This window comes from Vigna unguiculata, chromosome 8, assembly GCF_004118075.2.
Source record: "Vigna unguiculata cultivar IT97K-499-35 chromosome 8, ASM411807v1, whole genome shotgun sequence".
In the NCBI taxonomy this organism is placed as follows: Eukaryota; Viridiplantae; Streptophyta; class Magnoliopsida; order Fabales; family Fabaceae; genus Vigna; species Vigna unguiculata.
Genome location: NC_040286.1, coordinates 8561806 through 8589510, shown reverse-complemented (window position 1 = coordinate 8589510; position 27705 = coordinate 8561806). Strand labels below are relative to the sequence as shown.

The 27705-nt window shown below is 30.1% G+C and overlaps 2 protein-coding genes across 2 annotated transcripts; one reads left to right on the top strand and one right to left on the bottom strand.

The window, feature by feature from the left end:
* Positions 1–8277: 8277 nt before the first annotated feature.
* Positions 8278–11929, bottom strand: LOC114193135 (probable plastid-lipid-associated protein 8, chloroplastic). Its single transcript, XM_028082839.1, has 4 exons — positions 11667–11929; positions 10463–10586; positions 9704–9883; positions 8278–8683 (listed from the first exon to the last, which is right to left on the bottom strand). Exons 1-4 carry the CDS (start codon positions 11868–11870, stop codon positions 8496–8498), a joined length of 696 nt encoding a protein of 231 aa, XP_027938640.1. The 5' UTR covers positions 11871–11929; the 3' UTR covers positions 8278–8495.
* A 14671-nt stretch (positions 11930–26600) lies between these two features.
* Positions 26601–27494, top strand: LOC114194803. Its single transcript, XM_028085213.1, has one exon. It carries the CDS (start codon positions 26601–26603, stop codon positions 27492–27494), a length of 894 nt encoding a protein of 297 aa, XP_027941014.1.
* Positions 27495–27705: the final 211 nt, after the last annotated feature.

The following is a 27705-nucleotide window of genomic DNA, read 5'->3' as shown; positions in this document are numbered from 1 at the left end:
TTTACAAAATTAATTACTTATATTTATATTAAAATTTAGTGGTCAAAGAATACATTGACAAAGTATGGATTAATAATATACAATAACGTAATATGCTAAAAAGTTACTTTTAATAAAAAAATATTAGTATAACATTTATACAAATAATAGATTTGGTCTTGAATTGGACAGAAACAATATTGTTTTACTTTGAAAAAAAGGGTAGATGATTATATTGTTCTATTAGTATAACATTTTTTTACAACTAAATTTTAATATAAATATTAGTACTTAATATTGTAAAAATATTTATACTTAATTACTTTTAATCTTATAAAAAATGACTTAAAAAATCTTCTTCAATTATTAAAAAAAATTGGGATAAAATTGAACCAAAGGCACAAAAGTGAGGACTAAATTGGAACAATCAGGTATATATGGGTACTAAATTGAAATCAGTACAATAACATTTGTCACATGTGGCATTATCCTGCCACATGGCACTAACATTGCCACTTGTCAAAACAGGGACTTGACACGTAGCAACAAAAATTTTTTGCAAAAAAAGTTTAAAAAGAATTAAAAAAAATTAAAAAATTAAAAAAATTAAAAAAAACCAGAGAGTGACATGTGGCATGCTGTTAACGACGTTAATTTTTTTTTTTTGAAAGTGACCTGATTGAGGCACTTTTGAAAAAGTGGGGACGCAATTGACATTTTTTTTCCCACGGGTACCAAATTGACACACTCCTACCAAAGTGGGTACCATCTCAGTAATTAAACCTAATTTTATTTAATGGTGTTATTTTTCTTTAATTATCAATCACTATATGAAGAAGATATGAAGATATGTTATAAAATAAAGGAGAGAAAGAGAATAGAGAGTAAGGACTTATTTTTTGTATGTAATTATCAATAGGAGAAGTCCTTATTTATAGATACAAAAGGCAACCCAACCCAAGGGATACAACTCAATTGTTACAATACTAAGGATAACATCAATAGCAATCAATCATAGGTAACTGCTAGCAACTCAATGGACATCTATACATTTCATAACACTCCCCCTTAGGTGTCCATTGATCAGAGAACGTGCCTCGTTAAAACCTTACTAGAAAAAACCCTTTGGGATAAAAACCTAGTTAAAGGAAAAGAGTACATCATTCTTCATTCTTCGATATAATATTATTCATCACATCTTCTACTTCTCCCCCTTATGTAAACTTTCATCTTTAAGATGTCGGAGCCCAAACTTGTGAAGAAATATCTTGTTTGTGATCAATTTTTGTTTGGATCGGATAAATAACCTGCATCTACATAACTCATTTGATTTTGAATCATTTTTAAAAATAAGGCTATATTCAAAGTACCCTTAAGATAACAAAATATATGTTTTACACTAATTCAATGTCTTATTATAGGTGAATAATTATATCTTGCATAACAAATTTATAACAAATACTATATCAAATATAGTATAATAAGCAAAATACATTAGTGCTCTTATAACATTAAAAATATGGTATTTCTTAACCAAAAAGCTTCATCATTGTGAGGTCTAAAAGGACATTTATCAACCTCTAATATCCTGACAATTGAAGTGCAAAAATGATATAACTTGTCCATATAGAACCTTTTAAGCACCTTCATTATATAAACCTCTTGATGTACAAAAGCACTTGTATTTAAATACTCAATTTGTAATCTTTAAGCAAATCTTTATACTTCTTAGATCTTTCATCTCAAATTCTTTTTTTTAAGCAATCATTTGTCTTTGTGAACTCATTAGGAGTTTCAACGATGTTTATGTTATATGAATAAACAACAATTATGACAAATTCATTTTTTGATATTTTCACATAAATACAATGATAAGTACCTTTCTTTTAAGAAGTACTTATAAGGACAATTATACATCTTGATTGCTTTAATCCATAAAAGGGACTTGTTCAATTTTATTGAATAATCCACTTTAGAATTTGCATTGTTGGGTAAATTAAATCCTTCAGGAATTTTCATATAATTATCATTCTTTATAATATTGTTTTGCGTAAAAATCCATTTTACTCAATGAGTTTTACACCTTCAGGTGTGCGGACTACAGGTCCAAAAACCTTTTATTTAACAAGCAAATCTAATTTTGCTTCTATTTCATCTTTCCATTTGACCAATCATTTATTTGTCAACAATCTTGATCCTCATTGTTACTCATAACACTCATCGTTATATTATATGCTAAAACATCATCAACGTTGACTTTGGTTCCATATTATCTTATTCATGACATAATTTATTGAGATCTCATCATTTTCAACAATTTCATGTACATGTTGTTCTTCTGGAACCAAGGTTCTTCTAGAACCAAATTATTAATTATGTCAAATGAATCTTTTGTGATTTACACCTCCTCAATTAGGTTATCTTGTCTTTTTAGCTCCTTTTCTCATTCAAGAATTTTTATCTTTGGAACCAATAGGCTTACCACGCTTCAATCGTGTTATGAATAAATATCAATTATATTTGGAGCATTTAGCGGTTGGTATATGTGATTTAATTACCCTATTTGTGTCAGTAAAAAACATCTGATAATTGATTGACTAATTTGTGAATGAATTATCATTTGAATTTCGAGTTCACATTCTTTAGTATGAGGATTAAGAGAGATAATGATAATTCATTCCAACCAATATCTTTATCCAAATATTTTCTTTCTCCCCCTAATGTTGAAAAAACTTATTCATCACAAATAACAGTTGATAAATCAAACTATAAATATGTCTCTTATCCAACATATATTCTCAATCGTCTCTAAAGACTCATCATAGTCCCTTTTGGTGGGGAAATTCGATCATATACAAAAATTCTTAAATGAGACAATTAGGTTATTGACCAAAAACCAACTGCATAATAGAATAATTATGATAACTTGTTGGCTTGATGCGAATCAATCCTGTAGCATGTAAAATTACATATCTCCAAATAGTCATTGAAAGATTAGCTCTCATAAGTAATGGTCTTGCAACCAACTTTAGATGTTTTATTCATAATTCTACAAGTCCATTTTGAGCATGAACATATGTTCTACTAGATGTTCAACAACAATTCCCATTGACATACAATACTCATGAAAAACATAAGATGTAAATTCACCAGCATTATCAAGACAAATTTTCTTAAATGGATAATCTGGGAAGTGATCTCTTAACTTAACTAATTGTGCTAATACTTTGAAAATGGTTGATTGCAAGTTGATAATAAACAAACATATGACCATTTAGTTGATGCATCAATTAAACTATGAAATATCTAAATGATCCACATGATGAGTGCATTGGACCACAAAATCACCCTGTATTCATTCCAAAAGATGAGATTGACTCATTTCTAAAATTTTCTTGTGATGGTCTTATTATCAACTTTCCTTGTAAACGTGTATTACATGAGAAATCATTGGATTGAAGAAATTTTTGACTCTTAAGTGGGTGTCCACACGAGTTTTCAACTATTTTTTCGCATCATGATAGATCTAGGATGACCCAAGTAATCATGCCAAACAAGGAATTCCTTTTTTATTCATAAACTTCTGGTTTACAATGATATGCATTCCAATTGTACTAATACATGTGTAGTGCAAGCCATAAGAGAAGATTGATAATTTCTCCAATACACATTTTTTTATTCAACCCAAGTCCATTGATATAAAGATATTTCATATCTCCTTCATTGTTTGTCTCAATATGATATCTATTTAGACAAATATTTTTAGAACTTAATAAGTTTCTATTAGACTTCTTTGTAGAAGTGTAGTAGCTCTTCTAGAGCCTTTAAAACATTATTTGTGATATAAAAATAATGCTAATATTGACTTCTCAAATAACTAAACATGAGAAAAATAAATTAATAATCTTGAGAGTTTAATTCTTGCACTATCAGCAAAATACAATATATTTAGTCTATCCAATATTACTCAATACCAAAATGATCATATATATATAAATTAAATTTTAAATTTTAATGAACTTAATAACCTCAATTGGTGCAGGTACCATCCAAAGTTAATCAACTTCATATATTATCAAATAATATCAAATAAAACTAAAAGAATAAAATAACATATCCAAATCTTTGAACCTTTATATATGTATAGTATAATAAAATTAGAATCACAAATCCAAAAATTCTTCACATTCTTACAAAAAAAATGTATTTTATTTTAATATATCATTTAATGCAATCTTAATTTACTCATTATATTTTAATACTAATCAAGTTCAAATTTATTACCTTCCAAAACCTAAATTTTCTACACCCAAAATATGCATGGTCCTTTTTATTTACTTTTATTTTAAAGTTAATTCATTGCCCCTTAATTTATTATACAAATTTAGTTACATCCTCTAATTCAATTTCAATCAATTAATGCACCATAAATCTATTTTTTTCATTTAATTTTTGCACGTAAATGCACAAATGATGACTTTTTGTATTCAACATTTAAAAATATGCAATTAATAAAAATTCAACATTTATATTTCTATCATGAAACATTATATATATTTTTTAGGCAAGACTTTTCAATTATCATGCATATTCCCTACATGATACCAATTCAAGTTTAATAATGTTATTCATGTGTCATCCAATACTAGAAAATATTAATATTATACATTCACACTTTTATAACAATCTATTACATACTAAGAAAAGAAGATACCACCAAAATTACTACATTACCCATCTTCTTTTATTGACAAGTGTCATAAAACTTAGTTTTTTCGTCATTTTAAAACTGTGTAACAAAAGGACCCGAGTTCAAATCCTACAAAAACCAATTTGTTTTTATTTTTTCATTTATTTATGATTTCAACTATAATATTAATTATAAGTAATATTATTGTTTGTATTATTTTTATAAGTATTATTATTTGTAATTATTAATAATATTATTATTATAAATATTATTTGTAGTGATAGTAATAAAATTATAACCAATATTAATATAATAATAATAATAATTATTATTATTATATGTTAATATTATATATTATTATTGGTATTATTAATATTATTATTATTATTAGTAAATAAGTAATTAGAAAAATTATTAACTATCTATTACATATAACAATCTATTACATACTAAGAAAAGAATATACCACCAAAATTACTACCTTACCCATCTTCTTTATTGACAAGTGTCATGAAACTTAGTTTTTCGTCATTTTAAAACTGTGTAACAAAAGGACCCGAGTTCAAATCCTACAAAAATCAATTTGTTTTTATTTTTTCATTTATTTATGATTCCAATTATAATATAATATTAATTATAAGTAATATTATTATTTGTATTATTTTTATAAGTATTATTATTTGTAATTATTAATAATATTATTATTTGTAATTTTTTTATAAGTATTATTATTATTTGTAATTATTAATAATATTATTATTATAAATATTATTTGTAGTGATAGTAATAAAATTATAACCAATATTAATATAATTATTATTATTATTATTATTATATGTTAATATTATATATTATTATTGGTATTATTAATATTATTATTATTAGTAAAGAAGTAATTAGAAAAATTATTAACTATAATATACGAAAATTAATACTTAAATTAGTAGCGAAATTACTAGTATTACTATTAGTATTATTACTATTATATTTTTTATTATAAAAATTATTAACATTATTAGTAATAGTAAAATTATTGCTGTTATTATTATTATTAGTATTATTAATAATATTAACATATAATATATTAATATTATGATTGTATATGATTGTTGTTGTTATTAAATTTATTGATAATATTAGTAGTAGTAAAAATATTAGTATAGTATTACCTATAATATCAATATATAATATATCAATATTTTTATATATTATGAAAAAAAAAACTAGAAAAATTTATTATTACTAATAATATTATTATTAGTTTTAATGATATTATTATTAATAAAAATATTATTATTATTACTATTATTATTATTTACGGTTAGTAGTACTATACTTATCATAAATAATAGGAGACCATGTATCTTTATATATGTAGTTGTGTATTATTATTATTTTTATCAATACATGATATTATTATTTTAGTTAGACACCCATTTTATTTATATTTACTACATAATCATGTCCCAATTATTTGTATTTTTTGTTCCTTTTATTGTTGATTAATTAATTAAAAAAATAGTTACTTCTATCATTATATATTATTATTATTATTATTATTATGAGTAAAGAAGTAATTAGAAAAATTATTAACTATAATATACAAAAATTAATACTTAAATTAGTAGTGAAATTATTAGTATTAATACTGTTATATTTTGTTGTTGTGAAAATTTTAACATTATTAGTAATAGTAAAATTATTACTATATTATTATTGTTATTATTATTATTAGTATTAATAACAATATTAATATATAATATTATGATTATATATGATTGTTGTTATTATTAAATTTATCGATAATATTAGTAGTAGTAAAAATATTAGTATAGAAAAAATATTATAATATCAATATATAATATATTAATCGTTTGATTTATTATGAAAAAAAACTAGAAAAATTTATTATTATTAATAACATATTGTTATTAGTTTTAATGATATTATTATTAATAAAATTATTATTATTATTATTATTATAATTACTGCTATTAGTACTATACTTATCATAAATAATATTAGTATTATTAATATTATTTCAGTTTCCACACAAAATTATATTTTAATTATTTACATTTTTATTATTTGGATTGTAGTATTTAGATACACATCTTATTTTTATATACTACGAGATTATATTTTAGGTATAATTACTGATTTGGTACCCAACTTTTTCGTTAAGTTCAATTTGGTACCCAAACTTTTGGTTTGTTCAATTTAGTACCCCAATTTTCTAAAGAGATTCAATTTGGTCCTCTCCGTTAAATTGGAGTTAACACCGTGTCCGTACATGATACATGTCAAGCCATAAAATTTTTAATTTTTTTTTATTTTTAGTTTTTAAAAAAATATTTTTTTTTTCAAATTTTTTTTTTCAAAAAATTTTAAAACTGCCACGTGACAGCTTACAATCATGACACGTGGCAGTGTAATAGTTGTTTTCAATTTAGTACCTCAATTTAAATTTTGGTTCAATTTAGTATCCCAATTTTTTAAAATGATCTAATTTTGTCCTCTTCCATTCGAGACCAAATTAGTAAATAAGCTTAATTACAACCTATATATACATGTTACAATAAGGTTTTCTAATATATACATCAAATCATTTCACCTAAATACTTAAATTATTTTATTTTTTACATTTTAACCTTTGTAATTTTTTACACATGAAATTTGTTACACTTGTAAAAAATAAAATAATTTCAATATTTAGGTGCAGTGATTTGATGTATAAATTCAAAACAATTATTTTAACATGTATATATAAGTTATAATTAAACTTAGTTACCAATTTGGTATCAAATTGGAAAGGTCGAAATTTGATCATTTTAAAAAATTGGGTACTAAATTGAACCGAAAATTTAAATTGGGGTACTAAATTGAAAACAACTATTACCATGGCCACGTGTCATCATTGTAAGCTGCCACGTGGCACGATGATAAACTGACACATGGCAGTCTTAAATTTTTTTGAAAAAAAAAAATAATTTTTTAAAAAAAATTTAAAAAAAATTAAAAATTTCATGGCTTGACATGTGTCCTGTACAGACACGGTGTTAACTACAACTTAACGGAGATGACCAAATTGAATCTCTTTAAAAAATTTGGGTACTAAATTGAACAAACCAAAAGTTTGAATACCAAATTGAACTTAACGAAAAAGTTAGGATACTAAAGGAGTAATTATACCTATATTTTAATTACTTGCATTTTTATTTGTTTTGTTGTCGGTTTGTCTTTACATTTGAGTAATTAGTTGAATCCAAAAAAGTAGATACTAAAATTAGTAAAATAATAAAACTAAAATATAGTTTTTTTATTATAAATAATCATTTAAATTTAAAAAATAATAATTAGTATTAATATTAATATTAATATAATAATAATTATTATTATTTTTTGTATTTTTATTTTAAATAATATTAATATCATTGTTTGTCCTTTAAAATATAGACGTTTCACTGCCACTAGCATCACTGTGTTTCCCCTGTAAATAAATAAACTTAATTATAATGTCCTTGGCACTTGGTTCCATCCCTAATCCTTCGTCCTTTGCCCAAATTTTAGTTGTGAAGTCACCCAAAGACTTCATTTTGCCATTGACATAAAGGAATATAATAGATTAATCACACCCAAAAAAATGTTAACCTTCAGGAATGAGGAAATGTTCATTAAACTACATTGCACTTCATAAAACAGACTCCACTTTGACACAAACTCTGCAGCCAAAGAGTAACGTGGTTTTTTCAAGCTCCTACTCATATACACTCGTTATCATACAAACTCGTCCTGAATGGATTATTTTTCTTATCGCATTTCGATTTCAAATTCTTTGAAAAACAAACAAGGAACCTCTTGAACCCAGACCTAACCGGATTTTGTCATCTACATAAGTGATTTTGAGTTTAACTTCACTCTGACCACCATACTGGACCTTCCATGAACCTACTTTTATTTCAGGTGCTTCAAATATAACTTTAATCCATTCACTATCGAGCGCCGTGAGTTTTCCTGTCTCACATCAGCATGCATCAAATCAGCACAGAAGTTTAACAATAAATAAATATTTGGATTTGGATCATAGACTAGAGATAGAGAAAAGCAACCAAATACATCAAACTAAGTCATCAGTAAACTACTTTTATCCTTGGAATGCAATTGTTCGCTTCAATTTCTAATTTTACAAAACCTTCATTTTAGTTTCTAAAACTAACATTACTTAGTGCCGGAAGACTCTTCGCCATACAAAGTTACAAGGAATGATTATTGTACACATTTTTTTATTTATGCATATGCCAAGAAGATATTTTCAGATTCTAATCCCATAACAATCAGACACCAAGGTACAATTTAATCACTGTGTCAGTACTAGTCCATATTTAGTTTAGTTTCTAAAGTTGTAAAATGTTGGGAAACACCATTCACTTTGGTCCTTAATATCAGTGAAAAAAATGTAATAGAAGAGGACTAAAATGAAGGTTTTGCAATTTGAGGGACTAAAGTGACCAACACAACTTCCTGATAGAGTTTGCTACAAATAGTCTGTTTTAATTTGAATAACGCCCTGGTTTACAGGGAGAAACCTAGTATTTAGAGTTATGGATTTGTTTCTGAACTGTTTTTGTTTTCTCTTTTGTTACCACTAGCTTTTATTTCAGCCAAATGGGCTGCTTTATGGTTTTAGTGCAAATGTGCATTGATTGGCAAATTTAAAGCCAAAGCTAACTTACTAAAATTGAGTCATTTCAGTCCAGTTTTTTGTGTTTCTATTCTTAGTTTTATTTCAGATAAAAGTTCTCAATAACTTTAAGAACCAAAGTGGAGGTTTACTGCCAAATCATTCTTTTATTTTCTGTTTTTCTTTACTATTGATAAAAACAACTTAAAATCATCCGGTCACCATTTAGTCCCTTGGTTTAGGGTTTGAAATTCACTAACTTAAAAATTTCAGTTTTTCTATCAATAGCTTTTCTAATTATGATATCAGCAAGTGGAAGTTTCACACATCCTTTAAATAGTTGAATGACATACCCTTCAAAGACACCTCTGCATCCAGAAAGCCTAAAACAGAAAGCGTGACCTTGTTTCTCACAATATCAGGAGCCTCGACTACTTGAACCATTTGCTTTGTGTTGAAGAAAAGGCGCCCAATTGCACTCCTATAGCCACCTCCAGGTGATGTTGGCCGTGAACAGTACACCACATCCCAGTCTGAATAGCAAACACAAGGAAGAATTAGTAAAGCAAGAATTCAAACTGATTTAAATCTTGTCAAAAAAAATGTGAATATAGAATGATTAAAGCTTAGAAGTTGATAGTGGACTCTTTTTAATAGATAATATCTATAATGCATATACAATACACTGAGGACAAAGATAAAATACAGAACAATCAACGGTATCTTTGAATACATATAATGGTGTGTGAAATGAAATGGTATGAGATAAACATAGCCTGAGGATCTTGTTGCCTTGTTTTCTAGTTCCATTTCCAGTTTATAAGTGTCCCCTAAAAGTGTCGTGTTATATTCACTTTGCTTTATTTTGTTCTTTTCATAATTTTCTTTGCAAATTCTTGTGAACAACTTAATTTGAAACAGAGAAAAAACAATATGGCATTTTATACTTACAAGTTACAAGTGAAAACCTAGCCAGGAATCATTTAGAAAACAAAAAGTCAAAGGCACCCACTAAACTTTCTTTGAAGGTTAATAAGATTTAGCAAAACAAGTAAAAAGGCTTTTAAGGACTTTAACAGAAACTTAGGGTGAGAAGTACAATAAGCATTCACCTCCAAATATTAAAGGGCATTTCACTGGCTCACTCACGCAGTACTTCTGCAGTTCCTGAGCCACTTCAGCCACCTCTTTATGCTCTTCGTTCTTCAGTAAAACTCCTCCATCTGTTTGCACAACCTGACCAAATCTCATATCATTAATTTTAGTGCTGGAAACAAATTCAAAAATATTAATGGAATGAAATGAAAATGAGTATTGTAATTTGTAATCAATAACTAACTCATTGCAAAAAGCACAAGCCTTAATATATATATATATATATATATATATATATATATATATATATATATATATAAAATAAAACTTAAATGAGGTTTTTCAAGAACTTTTTAGTGTTTCTATAATCGAAATTCAAACTTCACAAATTTCAATGCCGACTTCAGATGCAATTTTTTATTGTGTGAAATGTAAACTTTATTGGAAGAACACTAAGAGTACCCAAAGAGTAATATTAAGTATTGTCCGTTGGAGATGTCACATAAATGAGTGTGTGAGAATAATGTATACAAGTGAAGTTGAGTTAGGTAGGTGTATCCGGGAAAAGTTCTCCATAAATATTTTTATAAGAGAAGAATAAGAGGAAAGCCAAAATTACCTTATGTACAAGTTAAAAAAAATAAATTTCTGAGAATTTATATGAAAGAGTTTCCACAAACGAATTTATATGGAGAATCTTAGTTCATTACCTTTCTTATTTTCCCTTTTATAAGTGTCTATGAAGAAGCTTATCCAAAGGAACTCTTAGAATCAGTCAAGCTCAACTTCTTTTAAGATATAATCAAAGATTATCCTAATAGTTAGTGTTAGGTCTAACTAGCAATTGTTATCAAGCTAAATCCAAATTCCAAAATTGCGATGACATAAAAATTTAGGTTTGATTAAATTAGAAAAAAATCCGTCTCAAATTGAAAAAAAAAAATTAGATTATCTCGTATTAAAAAAAGGACATTCTTAATTCCTGGAATCACACGGTGTCAACAAAAATGATGACTCGAAGGTAAACACGGGTTTTGAAATTTGAGAGATTAATTTTTTTTTTCTTCAACATGAGCAACTAAACAAGGATTTATTCCAAATTTCACAGTAAACATAGTTAAGCCAGAAGTCTATTTACTACAATAAAATTATTCACAAATTCTTTTCTTCCGAGCAAATTAAACTGATCTGGATAAACCATTCACAGTAAAACGACTCTACCTTAGAGAGAATAGATGCAACGAGATCGCCAGGGCCGGTTCGCAAGTTCGGATTGGAAACGGAAACCGAAGCGGCGATTCTGCAACCGTTGAAACGGCGATTGAGGAGAGGAAACCGGAGCGTAACGGAGTTATTCGTCGGAGCATTGAGTTTGAACGAAGAAGAAAGGAAGAGAGAAGTTGCAGAAGCTGAAGCCGCAGCCATGGAGATCCACTTACCCGAACGTGACAGTGACCGAAAAAACGTTGAAGCTTGTAATGGATGCGTCGAATGTGCCACGTGTGATGAAAATCGAGGTGGGTCCCACGTGGAAGAGGATTATTGGGTTTTTGTGGTGCCACGTAAGCAACGCTTACTCGCCTTATCTTGAGGTTTTGATATGAATAACACGGGATATTAATCGATAAAATATCTCTTGTATATTGCATGGGGTGTGTTTTTTCCAGTGAAAATAAATTTTAAAAATATGCAATACGTGTTATTAATTCAAAAATATATAACCTGTAAATAGTTCGGATTGTAGGTTGCAACTAGTCTACGTACAGGTCCGTTTTTTATTGTTTATATTATTTTGAAATTGTAGTAAAATATATTATTATTTATATTATTTTTATTGTTTATATCTGTTGGATTTTTAAGTTGTAGCTTTTTTAAATTTTAATTACTTTTTAATTTATAAACATATAATTTTAATTAATAAATAAAAATTTAAAGAAGAAAAGGGTTATTAATTATTAGTAATAAATAGGTAACAAAAGAATTTAATAATGAATGTATTCGATGAAATATATATCTTCTCTTCGTAAATAAATTATTTAATAATATTTTTAATTTAAAAATAATCACAATAAGTAAAATGAAATTTCCAAAATTAAATTTATTTTGTTAATTTGATGTATTAAACTTAAGTTTAAATAGGTAAAATATTTAATAATAACAAAAAATTTTCACATATATCAGTCAAAATGAATTAAGTAAGATTGTGAATAATAAACATTTTTATGAAAAATTTAATTTAAAAAATAATATATGTCTATTAAATGAATTATAACATGTTTTTCATCAATAAAAGTCTCTTTTGGTGGAAGAGTCCAAGCCCATTAACATTAGGTAAATAACAAAATGTCCTATTTGATTGCATACTTCACTTCAGACTTCATTTCAAAACTTGTTTTATTGTTGGGTAACTTTGTGTTGGAGTTGTTTTCTAAGTTGTTGAGGAAGAAGAAAATGTTTGGCAGTAAGGGTCCCAATTTTAGAAATTTCTTCTAGAGCTCTATCTCCTTCCTTGAGTCTGATGAGGTAAGTCCACGTTCATTTTGTTTTCGTTAGTTTTTGAATTTGTTCTTTTTTTTGTTATGTATTCATCATTTGTTTAATTTTGATATGGTTTTTCTTAATGTTGATAGTGATAGAGTTCATTACTGGTTGAATGTTTATTTTAATTATAATTTGTTGTTGTTGACATTTTGTACATAATTTTTTGTATGCATGTTTATATAGTTATATATTGATTTTTTTTCAGTGATTTTAATGCTTGTAGTTTATGTTCTTTTCTTTATTTTTTTAAGGAATTTCTACGTTTTCTTAAGGATTTTATCGGGAATGAGCCAATTATTTGATGATTGGACCCAACTATTTCTGAGATCCCAAAGGTAATGTGTTGAATATTGAGTTCGAGGACTACCTTCTTTATAACAGAAAGTTTAGGGCTTGTGATGAAATTTTCAATTTCTACGGTTTGGATTACGATGTTTTTCATGTATTATGTTGCAACCTTGTTCTTTGGGGATCGCTACTTTGAGATGAGGTTGTTTCACGGAGATTGGGTTGAACTTGATTATCCAAATCCAGGAGATATTGAGTTGGTGGTTGCACCTGTTTTTTGTTCAAGATTCTTTTCATCCTTCACAGTTTACTTTTCCCCATCCCAAGTGAAATTTTGGAACATTTTTTATTATTATTTTTGTTGTTCGATAAACATATTGTATAATGTTTTGTTGATATATGTTGAGAGGGATTTATCGTACTAGATAATACGTTCCAAATCTTTTGGGAGGAGCACGCTATATTTGGTAAAATAGTGGAATTGTATGATCCTTTGTCCATGAAATTTGAGGTTGAATTGGGTTAAAAAGAATATGGTAGTATGGTATTGTTGGGCGTTGGAGTTCTTTTAGTTATTATGACTTGATTAATAAGGTTAACTTTAGTTTAAATTACTTGGGTGACAATAGATTTGTATTTAAGATGTTTAGCTCAACAAGTTATTGAGGCTAAGGATACGATCATTGTTGTTAATTTGGGTGGTGAAAACTCCATTGTCTCTCTCACACACACACACACACAATATTTAGCTTGTTTTCAAAAGTACATAATAGAGGAAAAGGTGAAGAGTAGAGATGTCAACAAGGCGGATAAGCTACGGGTAGTATCTCTTCCATACCCTACCCGTATGCATATTCGTACGAGTATCCGTTATGCGGGTACCCATATATTATTTTAGTATCCACGGATATCCACGGGCACCCATAGGTATTTAGAAAAGAAAATTTTAATATTTAATAACATATTTTAACCGAAAATTCAAATAAAAATACAGTGCATAACATTCATAAATTTCATACAAAGTGCAAATAACTCATTTAAATAGTGTTGAATGATAATTTACATAGAAATGAAGATTTTTCAAAATCAATTGATAAAAAATAACCTATTCAAAATCAATGTGTTAATGTTTTAATCACGTTTTTTTTAATTTAAATTAGAGTATAGGGGGTAGGGGTATCCGTACTATGATACTTGTACCTGCCGTTAACATGTAAGTATAAAAAATACCCATACCCTTTACTTACGGATATCCATTTTCTACCCATTGCAGGTTTTATTCGCGAATACCCGTGGGTACGAATGAATTTTTTTGACATTCATAGTGAATAGAGTATAGGATAGGGAAGAATAGGCTAACCCGAGATATGACGTGAAGGGAGAAAGTTTAATATTTTCTTTTCAGTTTGTTAAGTTAACCAAAAAAAAGTTTAATATTATCATATTTTAATAAGAAATAATATAATTTGTATTTTATTTATTGATAATATTCAAAAAAAATATTAGCAATTGTTCTAAATTATTAGTTATTTCTTTAGGTCAAGTTAGATTAAATAATATTTTTACTAAATTTAAATGTAAATACATAGAAATGTATATATAGTAAAGTATATATAGAGTATATAGAGCTTTCAGTACAATTTGTATTCATTTGGAAGGATAATATATATTTAATAGGTTTTCATAAGTACATAATAAAGTAAAAGGTAGCGAGAGTATAGGGTAGGGAAGTATAGCTTGACTCAATAAATGACGGAAATGGAGAAATATTGAAAGGGTCATCATTATAAAAATATTTACCCGCTAACACTGAAGTGTCACGGTTGACAACAATAGTATTTTCATATATGGAAAATAATCTTTTCCACAATATTTAATTTCTTCTCTAAATCGAAATTACATCTTAAAAATACTATCAATGTAATTTTTATTATTTTCTAAATTATTTGTAACATATTTTTTATGTTGTTGGTTGATTATATTTGATTCTTAAAAGACACTAAATTGAGAGAAGTTCTTACATATCAATTGGATTTGGGTCTTGTTAAATCAATAATCAATTATCAGAACTTTAATTGTGATTCTTTATAATGTGAAGTACTTTAATAAAGGAAAAAAATATAGCGAAATAGTATTTGAACGACTATTAGCTACAATTGTAATGTATTGTAGACTTTAATATATGCTAATTATTTTTGTTACCATGAATCGAAGAACTTGTCTTAAGTTGTCTTTTCAACTTCATATCTAAAAATAATTGGGTTTTTTAATCTTTGAATAAAATCTTTTTCTAGTATTGTGTTGTGATGTATATATTTGAAGTTAATAATTAAGGTTATTTGAAAACAAAATCTTCTTTCACAAAGTTCTTCACTTACACTTTGGTTTCTCTTTGGTGGCTTATGAAATGGGATCTCCAAAATGTTATAAGTTCCAAAATTCCATCTCCATACTGAGTTATTCCAATGTTAGTAAATTATACCTTGCTTTTTGGCTCACATATTCATTTCACTTCCAATGACTAACAAATTCTTGATAATAGGAATCCCACAAAGTGATGGAAATAGTTGAATCACTACATGATGATCAATTAAAAGAAAAAGATTAGTCATTTTAGAGATTTAAATAAAGACTTAAAGAACACAAATGAAACAATTCAAAAACCTCAAGTCCTTTAGTTGAAAGGTGACATTTTTGTTCTGCACCTTAATCTTCACATTGTACGCAACACCAATTACATCTACAAAATTTACAAATCACATCTTAACAAAGTCAAAACAAATATTACATGTAAAAATTTAGAAATCACAACTTCTCAAAGACAAACAAATATTTAAAATAAAAATAGAGGTAGCAATTGAAAAAGGAAAGTGAATATATATACCAATCAACAAATTAGTAGAGTAATTCCCTTCAATAATTTCTTTGATACTTTTAAACTTGAAAACCTTCATAGGTACATTTGCAATGGGTGTAGTCGCACGGAGGTGACTCCTATGAACAATAACTTAAACGGGTGGTTACAAACTCTAAATTGAGATTTGTTCTTTAAGATCTTGAAATTCTGCAATATAAGTGCTCCCCCCGTGAGCTTGTCCTACCATATTTCAATATCCTCCTTCTGAGTCATTGTAGGTTTGACATCACCCTAAACATATAAACACATAAAAATCATTATCATACAATGTCCTCATATAAAAAAAAACCTTTGACCAAGTAAGTTACCTTTTGATCTATAATAATCATCTCCATGTTTCCTTTTGATCCAAAAGAATCCTTGTTTCCCATAACCCATAGATCGATAATTATGACTGTTAGTTTTAATGTTTCTCTATTTCCATCAATATCTTTGATCATATCAAGTTTCCTAGTCATCTGCAAAAGTAATATATAGACATGAGATACATTATATAACTAATAAAAGAAAAAACTTTGAACCAAAAAAAATCATCAAAGGTTGAAGCTTCAACAAAGAACCAAAAAAAATCAAGAAAGGTTGAAGCTTCAAAGTTAAAACATAAAAATACTATTACAAAATGAAGGGCCTAACTTTAAACGAAGAAAATAAACGAAACATTGCAACTTCAAAATAACAATATACAAAGAAAAACAAAGCAACCACAAATATAAAGTTGAAGCTTTCAACCAAAAAAATCAAGAAACGTTGATTGCAATAACATTGAACAAAAACAAAATCAAGAAAGGTAAGAAAAATACTATGATAAAAGGAAGGAACTAACTTTAAACCAAGAAAATATAAGAAACCTTGCAAGTTCAAAAAAACAATATACAAAGAAGATCAAACCAACAACAAACATAAGGTTGAAGGTTTCAACCAAACAAAATCAAGAAAGGTTGAAGAAAAAATAAATTTCAACCAAAGAATATCAAAGCATCTACAAAAGTAACCTTTCAACCAAGAAAGGAATGAATTAACTTTCAAGTAAGAACGAAGAAGATGAATATGAACGTAGGAGGTGAAAAGCTTTGAAGATTGAAGGAAGAAGATGAACATGAAAGAAGGAGGTGGAAAGAAGGATGAAGTGAATATGGAGTATAAAAAGGAGTTGTACACGTGTTAGACAAAGAATTGATGTGCAAAATTATGTAGAATATGGAGTATAAAAATCATGTGCAAAAAACCACAAAAATGGGTACATGTCAAGAAAATAAGTTGGGGTATTGAAGTAATTCCATTAGACTTAAGTTTTCTTAGTTATATAGTAGATTTAGTAGATTAATAAATTTTAGAAAATTTTAAAAAGAAAATTGAATGTGTGAGTAATACGAGAATTGAAACAAAAAGAAATATTTTTTAAATTAATTTAAATAGAAATTCAATTTAAAGAGAATTATTATAAAATGTTTAAAATAATTAATAATTTAATGAAAACAACATGTGAAAGAAGTATAAAATAATAGCAAAATTAAAATAAAAGAGGTATTAAATCATCTTACACGTATTGATTGAGTTGAATTTCATCAAAATTTGGATTGGGCTTATTATGTTAAATTTGTATTATTTTTTTCTATCAAATTTAAACTAAAATAACTTAATTAATGGTGAATTTATAATTGAAATTATTATTATTCTTTTTTATCAATATATATTCATATAAATTTTAAATATGTATGTATTTTGATTAGATAATACATTTATAAAATCAAGCTAAACTTAAATTGACACAAAAAGTAAAAAATAAAAAAAAGTATGATGCAATGGTAATTCAATGTGGGTTATATATTTGTTCGACACATATTAATATCCAATACTTTAGATATTTTATCCATACTTATCATTAAAGTATATAATCTATAAAATAGTGGTGCTTTTAATATTACAATAATTTATAAATTTTTGTTGACAATGTTTTAATACATGTGGTTTTAATTTGTATTCAGATATATTTATCATGTTTTTAAAAAAAATTGTATATATTTTTCAATATACATATATCACATATCGTTCCCTACTATGTTCAAATTAAATGTATTGTTGTATCAGATATGTTTATCTAATGCACGTATCGTATTTGTGCATCATAGTTGTTTGATATATGTTCAAAAATGTTAGAATACGAAGAAATAAATATGTTTGATATATAATTTCTTTTCCTACATTTTGAAAGGCATTTAAAGATAATAAATTAAATATTTAAATGTATTTTTAATCCTTAAAATATTAAGGTTAAATCATTCTAGAGGTCCCCATACTTGTAGCAAAATCTCAAGTAGGTCCCTTAAGTTTTATTTGACTCAATTGGGTCCCTAATGTTAGTTTTGAAATGGTTGAAAAGCCAAGAAGGGGGGGGGGTTGAATTGGCTAGTTAAAAATTTAGGATATCTTTGCAAGTTAAAAACCACCTTTAATTGAATCAAATAGATCACCAAGTTAGGATGCAAACGGTACTGAACTGTACACTTTCAATTGATCAAAAACAGAGTTAATCGATTGATTTTACTAAATAGATTCTGTTCTGGTATAATCAACCGATTGAAACAGAAAAATAGTCGACCGAAATACTGGGAAAAATGTAGAAATGCGAATTTGAATTTTAAACCAGAAACAATGCTCAAGAATGATCAAGACCAGTTCCAAATGATTATACAAACATGCTCAATGCTACAGATGCCATGGAAACATGCAAGAACATGAAAAAGATGATTAAAGAACAAGTTCTTTAAACTTTAAAATGAAAACGCAAGAGAGAAAGGTTAGAGAAGAGAGGACACCACGAGATTTTTATACTGGTTCACTCAAACCTGAGCTACATCCAATTTGTCAAGGCAACATTAGCTTGACTTTGCACTATTTCAAAAGTTTTACAAAGTATCCACCCTTACACTTCCAAAATATGCAAAAACACCACAAAAGACTCTTGAATCACACAAGAATCACACTAGCACAACAAGAACCCTTTTGCAGACCTAGAAAACCACCAGGCACACACACAAAGCTTGAGAAAGATCAAACCTCAGTGGTAGCACAACCCATCCTACCACAAACCACTTTCTCCAAGCTTCAAACCAAGCCAAAAAGCTCCAAGAATTGATCCAAGATCAATCTTCAACAGCTGTAACACGTATGATCACGAAGGAGAGAGTTTCCACACGTTTCCAGAACAAATTTGTGCTCTAAAATGATCAACTGACCTCTCTTTTGAAAATCACAACTTTTATAGTCAAACTGTTACGAAATTCAACAGGTTGATTTTCAAATCAATCAGTTGATTTCACTTGACTTAAGTGAAATCAGTCGATTAAAAACTAAATCAATTGATTGAATTTGTTGCAGTTTAAGACTACTGCAGCCAACCTTTTAACCTGTTAAAAATTCATTCAACAGATTAAAAGAGACATTTTAACCTGTTGAAAAACCATTCAACAGATTAAAAACACAATAAAGACCAAACTACATCTAATTAATGCTATAAGGTCTACAACATGAATTACAAACTACAAATACACTTTCTTAATGATGTAACTACATGAAGAGCACACGTTTCAGCCTTGATCACCATGGATATCATCAAATCTCCTTTCCTTCATCAATGTAGGCTTCATTCCAATGGTAATGGCTTCAAGATAGTTCAAAAGAGCTTCATCCAATCTTCATCAAATCTTCAAGAAGCAAACCACCTTGGCTTCTCATGTCAACACCTAATTTTGAAAAATAGCAACAATTCAGCCATAATCGTTAAAGTTGCTTAAACGACATTTCCAGATGATGAGGTGGAGAAGTAAAACGGATACGTGACAGTTGATTTTGTAATTGTTTGTAGCCTACGTGTCAATTATTAAATAAAGTGATTAAAGCCCTAAATCAGTTCATCTTCTTCGTTGAATCCTCCTTCTCCAGCTCGTGCATCTCCTTCTTCAGCTGCAATTGCCGCTTTGCCATTCTTGTTCCTCTTGCACTTGTAATGGTTGGGGGATGAAGAACCCTAGTGTATCTTTTCGTGGTGTTGGAGTATCAAGGAGTTTGGGGTTAACATCGATTTGCTACTGTGGAGAGAAATCAGTTCTAAGAATTGTGAAAACAACAAAGAACAAAAGGAAACAATTTTGGGGTTATTCAAAGTACAAGGTAAGAGAGGTTGAAGGTATGTTGTTTTTGGTTTTTAGTGTTATAGGGGATAACTGTTTGTTTAATTTTTGTGTAGAGTGGAAGTGAAAATGGTGGGTGCAATTACTTTAAATGGTGGAGTGAAGATTCCATTGAAGAAATTTCTAACAGTGATAAGGCGAAAGAAGGGTTGCTATTTTGGTGAAGACTGAAGAAAGTGATGGTGATAGGAAAAGGATCAGTAATTTGGAGAAATCAGTTCAAATATTTGAGAAATGGATAAAGGTGTTGATTGGGATGCTTATTTGGTTATTTGGTTATTTTTGTTTCTATGGTTAACGTAATTGTGCTATCAATGCTGATAAGGAATACATGATTTATTGTTGCAGTCTTGTTTAATGGTTACAATTCGTTGTTTAGGATGGTTATTTCCATGTACTACTTTTAACTAGATCAATGAATTTGGAAGTTCGAAAGAGTACATTACAATTTCATCAGTACCATGTATTCTTTATTGATAATGTAAAGATGTATGTCATAGATTAATAGTCAATTGGCTTAGTTCATTATTTGATTCCACATTTGGTAATTTTAAATATGATTCTACATACAATTACTCAAAAGCATCAGACCTCGTAATTCATATTTAAAAGTAAATAATAGATTTCATGTAAAGAGGTCCTGAGTTCACGCAAAATACATCACAAAAGTGGTGATCCGACCATTTAGTAGCAATATTAAAAGATGTCTTCATGCAAGGAAAGAAATTTAAAATGCTGCCAAGTGACCTTAAAGGTTCACAACTTCTACAAAACGAGATAACAAAATAGGAAACAACACATGCATCTTCAAAATATGGCATTCAGTGATCATGGTATTCGACCCCTCCTAGCATTGAGTTTCGCTCTGGCGTTTGATGCACCTCGTGATGGTTGAGTTGGAGTTAGCTGATGGGATGGTTGAGGTGGAGGTGGTTAGTAGGATGGTTGAGTGGGAGGTGGTTGCTGTAAGACCCGGGAAAAATTAAATAGTAATTAAATAATTATTTAATAAATATGGGTAAAGAGAATCTTTAAGGTAATAAATGCGGAGTATTATGATGTGGAGAAGTACTAGCTCAAGTGGTTAAAAGTACTTTAATTGTGTGAGAGGACTTGAGTTCGAGTCTTATGTATGTAATTTTTGTGTGTTATTAAATTGGTATTATTTTTATGTATATTAAACGTGTGGTGGAGTTTTATAATAATTGAATTATATTAATTAGTATGAAATACAAATTGGTTGAATGGTTTGGTATTGATTTGGTATGTGCATGGGGTGGGTTCAAACCTTGGAAGACCCAAAGGAAACTCTATTTTTGGCTACTTTTAGGTCTGTCTTGAATTTGAAAGGTTAAAGAAAACCTTAGTAAACTTAGCAGCCAAGGATGGCTGACAAGGCAGAAGGTATCATGCAATTGAGGGGTAATTAACACGGCCATTAAACCTTAAGTTCGTTTTTGACCATTAAGCATTATTAAACCTCCATTATAAGGCTTATTAGTGGTAAAAAGGAGGGTTTAGTTAGCTGGAATTGAAGGAGGTGCGGAGAGGAGCAAGAGTGCAGAGAGGATCGTGGTTCTGGAGTGAAAGGCGAGTTGATTTAAAAGGAAGCCATTGGTGAACATTGGAGCTTTCAAGAAGTCAAATTTTGGGAAAGGAAAGCGTTAATCCAGGTTAGGGGAGTTTGTTTTGCGTGTTATATATTATGTATATGTCGTTCGTGCTTTTCTAGACTGAATGAAGTGTGTAAATTGATGATTCACTGCCTTTTTGTGTTTTTCTAGAAATTTCCAGAAACCGCCTGGCGGCGTTGAAGGCCCTCCAGGCGGCTCGTGCTCATAGACTGTTTTCTGAGTTTTTCTGCTATGCACCGCCTGGCGGCTATGCGTTGCCCGCCAGGCGACACCCATTTGACCTACCAGTTTTGGGTGAATCGTGATGTTTTCATGTTGGGGGGAATGCAGAGGGGTAGTTTATACGATATGAAAATCCTTGATTACCTGAATGGTTACCTATAAATGTTTAAATTAAAAAAAATTAGATGATCTGTGTTTGAATTTTGGTTTTAGGGTTCATGTGTTGATCGGGGATGGATTACATAATATGGGATAGGAGAACTGTTTTTGGTTGCGTGTAATTGTTCGTAAAATGATTAGGTTTTGAACCCTGGATATGGTGAGTATGCGAAATTGTGTCTGTTCTAAGGTATACATTAATGTTGGAGGGTTAGAGGATTCTGCGGGGTGCGAGAGGAATCTAGGCAGAACCAAACTTTTCATGCACCGCCTGGCGGCACTGAGGCTACCGCCGGGCGGCTCATCAGTAGCAGAATAACAATATGGAGTGAACTCGTGATTTGAGAGTGGGTTGTTGGGATACTTGTGGAACGTGTTGTAGATTACAATACCTTGTGTTTTTTTAGGTGTATGTCTTTTAGTGATAATCAAGAGAAATAGGTGCGTACGTTGGGTGGGTTAAGTGTTTCATACCCAATGGTTTCTGCGGTGTTGGTTTATTTTAGCAAGAATAGATGCAATTCCAGATAAGCTATGGTGGCAGGGGTAATATGAAGAAATTGAAGTATGAGAGAATGAGGATTGGTGTACTTGGTGAATAAGAAATAGGTTTAAGGTAATAATAGAGGAAGTGTAGGTGCACGATTAAATTGATTTGGTACGATTTGGGATTGTAGCTGTGGTGTAATAGAGTATTGTGAATAATCCAACAATTGCGCAGATGCCAAAATGTGGGTATTGTCGCAACCTAAATCGTGACGGGACGACGAACTAAAATAAATTCATTTAGAAAATAGAGATTTGAAGTCGCCACCACAGTTTATTCTGAAAAACTATGGAAAACCATAAAAAACATAAAGTCCGCGAAAACCAAATTTAGGGTCTGGGAGTTGGTTACGGGTAGGGAAGGTATTAGCACCCTACTGTGCCCGCCCAAAGGTGATACCTTTAATTAAATTTGCAAAAGAGATGTGTTTATTTTAAATATTTATTTTTCCCAAAAGTAAGAACATGAATATATTTTTGAGTGAAAAGGACCCGACAAGGATTAACCTTGGTCCTACGTATTCTCATTAAAAATGAGAAATCAGGGCTACGTAGTTCCTTATAAAATTGTTTGATTAAATGATTTAATTTTTGAAAGTTGTCTTTTGACATATTTGAAAAGAAATGTCGTGCAACGCGAGCAGTCGATTAAACATCAAATACCTCTTTATAACTTATTTATTGATAAGAAAGAGAGTGTCATGTGACGCGAACGGTCAATTAGACACCAAAAACATTTTTAATATTTTTGCATTTTTAAAGAAAGTGTCGTACGACGCGAGCGGCCGATTAGACACCAAAATAATTTTTATATTTTTATATTTTTAAAAGAAGTGTCATGTGACGCGAACGGTCAATTAGACACTAAAATAATTTTTATATTTTTACATTTTAAAAGAAAGTGTCGTACGACGCGAGCGGCCGATTAGACACCAAAACAAAGAATAAAGAAAATAATTTTAAATTTTTATTTATTCTTATTTTTGAAAATTATTTTAATTTTTATTTCAATTTAAAATATTATTATTTTTTTTGAAATGACGTGATTGAAATGTGAAATTTACTTAAAAAACGCGGAAACGTGATACATAAAGAAAAACGCGGGGTGCATAAAGTAAACGCAGGGTGCATTAAAGTAAAACGCGGGGTGTATAAAGTAAAACGCGGGGTGCATAAAGTAAAGTAAACACATTATATCTAACAAGAAAAAATAAAGGAAATGGGTGTGTGCTTAGTGAAAACACATGTACGTAAAGTAAACTAAAACTTAATGAAAGGGGTGTGGGGTTATTACATTGGGGAGTGCATGAAGCAAATAAATAAACAAAATCCAATATTAAAAGCAATGGTGCATAAACTGAAATCTGGAGGTGCGTGAAGAAACAACTTAAATATGCTAACCTTAATTAAAACAGAGGTGGTGCGTGAATGAATTATAGTGGTGCATGAAGTAAAAACTTAAATCTGCTAACTTTAATGAAAGAAGAGGGGGTGCGTGAATGAACTATAGTGGTGCCTGAAGTAAAAACTTAAACCTGCTAATTTAAATAAAAGAAGAGGGGGTGTGTGAATGAACTATGGTGATGCAAGAAGTAAAAACTTAAACAAACCCTAAAGCCATACATAAAAACGCCACTCTTACTTCGTCTCCTACCTCCCGCGGCCACCACCAAAACACCATGACCGTCCCTGTTCGAGACCCACAAGCGCACCACCACCGGCGGCGAACGGCCAACAACGGCGGCGAACGACCAACAACGGTGGCAACCCCTAATGCCATCAAAACGACGTTACCAACTCCAACACCTTCTCACATCGCATCACCCCAAAATCCAACACTGGTTCAACTGTGGCTCGCTATCTCTCTTGCCGTGACCACCACAGCAACGCCGATGACCACCGCGAACCAACACTTACTAAAGCCGACACCAACATTACACTCCCCAGAATGACAAATGTTCACTGCTGAATTTTATTTTCCAGTGACAAAATCACTCCTTTCTACTTCTTTCTATTTCATTATTTAATTGATTTGCATTGTAAAAAAAAACAGAGAAGTATTTTTGTGATATGAAAACTGTTTCAATTTACCGGCATATAATCAATCAATCAAAAGCCTCAACTCAGAACATCATACAACATTCAAAAGGTTTGAAGATAGAAAATGCGTACCACAATTCACAAAAAATTCTGCTTTTGATTCCAAAAAATTGTTGGTTTACCAATTGGTTCTCTTTTGTTGCAATTCCGAATTCAATGATTTCAATAAAAAAGTTGCATAGCCATGGTGCCAAAAAAATGCAGAGAATATTTTTTTTGATGGAATTAACGTGTGTGTGGTAACCCCCTGGTTCTTGTGTTAACTTCATTAGCAGATGGGGTGGGCAGCAGTTGGAAGAAGTTGGGATAGAAGAAAAAAACTGTTCCCTCCAATCCACAATTTTTATTTTAATTTTTATTTTTAATTTTTATTTTTAATTTTTAATTTCTGAATTTATTAATAAATAAAAAACGAAAATATATTTTTTAATTATATATATATATAAAACAAAAAGATTATTTTACTTAACACTTAAAAACATAAATTAAAAAAACTTTTATTATTTAACTTTTATTTTTTTAACAATTTATTATTTTTTATCTTATTTTTTTATGTAACACTTATTTTTGAATATATATATATATATATATATATATATATATATATAATTTTATTTTTATTTTATTATTATTGTTATTTTATTTTATATATATTTTTTATTTTATATTTTTTATATATTTTTTATATTTTTTATTTTTAAAACAACATTATTTGTCCGGACGAAATTGGGTGTTGACAGGTATCCTAAGGATCATTTCTTGACCGTTTTATAAATAAATCAGATAACTCACGATAGAGCTTGTTAAAATCTAATGTTGAGCATGAGTTAATTATACTTGTTGTGATTAGCAATCGGCTGTGTCTTAAATATTGTATTTGATGTGTGAAGACTGAGTTAGATGTTTGAGGTCTCATGAGACCTGTAAAAAGTGCCAAAAACCAGTAGCATTGCGCTACTAGTATGGCGCCTGGTGGCGCGGGGTGAACCGCCGAGCGGTAGAGTGTAAAACAGTGGCAGTGGCCACTGTCAGCGCCAGACGCCTGGCGATAGGGCTTTGTCCGCCAGGCGGTGACGGAGAATTACGGGTCCTGATTGGTCAGCATCGCTTGGCGGTGGGAGTGTGACCGCCGGGCGATTTTCTGCCAGTATCCGCCTAGCGGTGCCTAGGCGGTACCAGGCGGGTTTTGTGGCTGTGTAATTAGTTTTACTTGGATTACTGGACTTGGAGGACTAAGTTCACTTCTTTTATGCTGGGGCTTGACGGACTAAGTCCCATAGGGCTTGTATTTATAAATGAGGAATGATTTATATTATCGTATTTATTTTCATTTATTTAATTGTTTATGATATTTTCAAAGTAATATTCCTTAGGGATGTTACAGTTGGTATCATAGCAAAAGTTTCGAAAATGTTTTGAAAAACATGTTTTGGTGCTTTTGGGGAGTGAGCTTGCTATGTATGTGCATGATATTATGTGTGCTTAATTTTAAGGAGGTAAGAGTGTGTTAAACTAATGGAGTGATGTTTAACAGTTGAATGTGTGGCGTATCCAGGCAATGGCAGCTAATAGAAGAAGGAGGAATGCTAACGGTGCTGATGATATTGCAGAAGCCATTCATCGCATGGTGGATGCAATGCAACATCCTATTCCAGCACAGCCGAGAGTGGCAATAGCGCCAACAAGAGTGCCAACAGTGGAGGATTTTCTGCGCCATAAGCCCGCAGAATTCACAGGTGAGGCCACTCCACACGAAGCTTATGCCTGGCTTCGCAAGTGCGAAAAGATCTTTGGAGTGATGAATTGTGCTGACGAGCAGAAGCTGGCGTTTGCTGTGTACCTACTAAATAATCACGCAGAATACTGGTGGGCAGGCATGAAACAGCAGATGCAGACTAGGGAGGAGCCAGTAACCTGGGATAATTTCAGAATCCGGTTCTTAGAGAAATATTTCCCAGATACTGTTAAGCAGGACAGGGAGGCGGAGTTCTTGGCTCTGCAACAGGGGAACATGTCGATGCAAGAATATGTTAATCAATTCGAGCAACTGGCAAGGTATTATTCTCAGGCAATTACTGAAGAGTGGAGATGCCTTAAGTTTGAGAGGGGGCTCAAGCATGAGTTAAAGAAGGTGGTCACGCCTCTGAGAGAAAGAAGGTTTCCGATCTTGGTGGAGCAAGCCAAGAGTGCAGAGTACCTAGAAAGAGGGCCGAATCCGGTAAGTCGACATCAGAAGAATGCCGCAGAGGCGAGGCAGATGAAGAAACCCTACAACCGACCTCAGACTTCTCAAGGTCCCACGTGTTACCAGTGTGGTGGGCCCCATTTAAAGAGGAACTGCCCTCAGATAACCGATGGGGTAGGAGGATCAGGAGATCGTCGCAAGTGCTTCATATGCGACAAACTGGGCCACTTTGCCTATAACTGCCGGAGAAGAAGAGTATTGGAGTGAAAAAGCCAGCCGCATCCCCAACTGAGAGAGCTAGAGCAGCGGGAAGAGTATTCGCTATGACCTCCACAGAGGCTACCCAGTCAGGTAACCTTATTCTTGAGCCCTGTTTGTTAATTGGCCAGTTAGTTTTAGTGTTGTTCGACTCTGGAGCAACACATTCCTTCATTTCTAATGCTTGTGTGGGGAGACTGAACTTGGACAAACGTGATTT

Bases quoted from the DNA above. Each gene is read 5' to 3' on its own strand.
- LOC114193135 (XM_028082839.1), bottom strand. From the start codon at position 11,870: ATGGCTGCGGCTTCAGCTTCTGCAACTTCTCTCTTCCTTTCTTCTTCG. The intron at 10,587-11,666 runs GTAGAGTCGTTT...AGATTTGGTCAG, and splicing joins TTGCATCTATTCTCTCTAAG to GTTGTGCAAACAGATGGAGG. The intron at 9,884-10,462 runs GTGAATGCTTAT...TTTGCTATTCAG, and splicing joins ATGCCCTTTAATATTTGGAG to ACTGGGATGTGGTGTACTGT.
- LOC114194803 (XM_028085213.1), top strand. From the start codon at position 26,601: ATGGCAGCTAATAGAAGAAGGAGGAATGCTAACGGTGCTGATGATATT.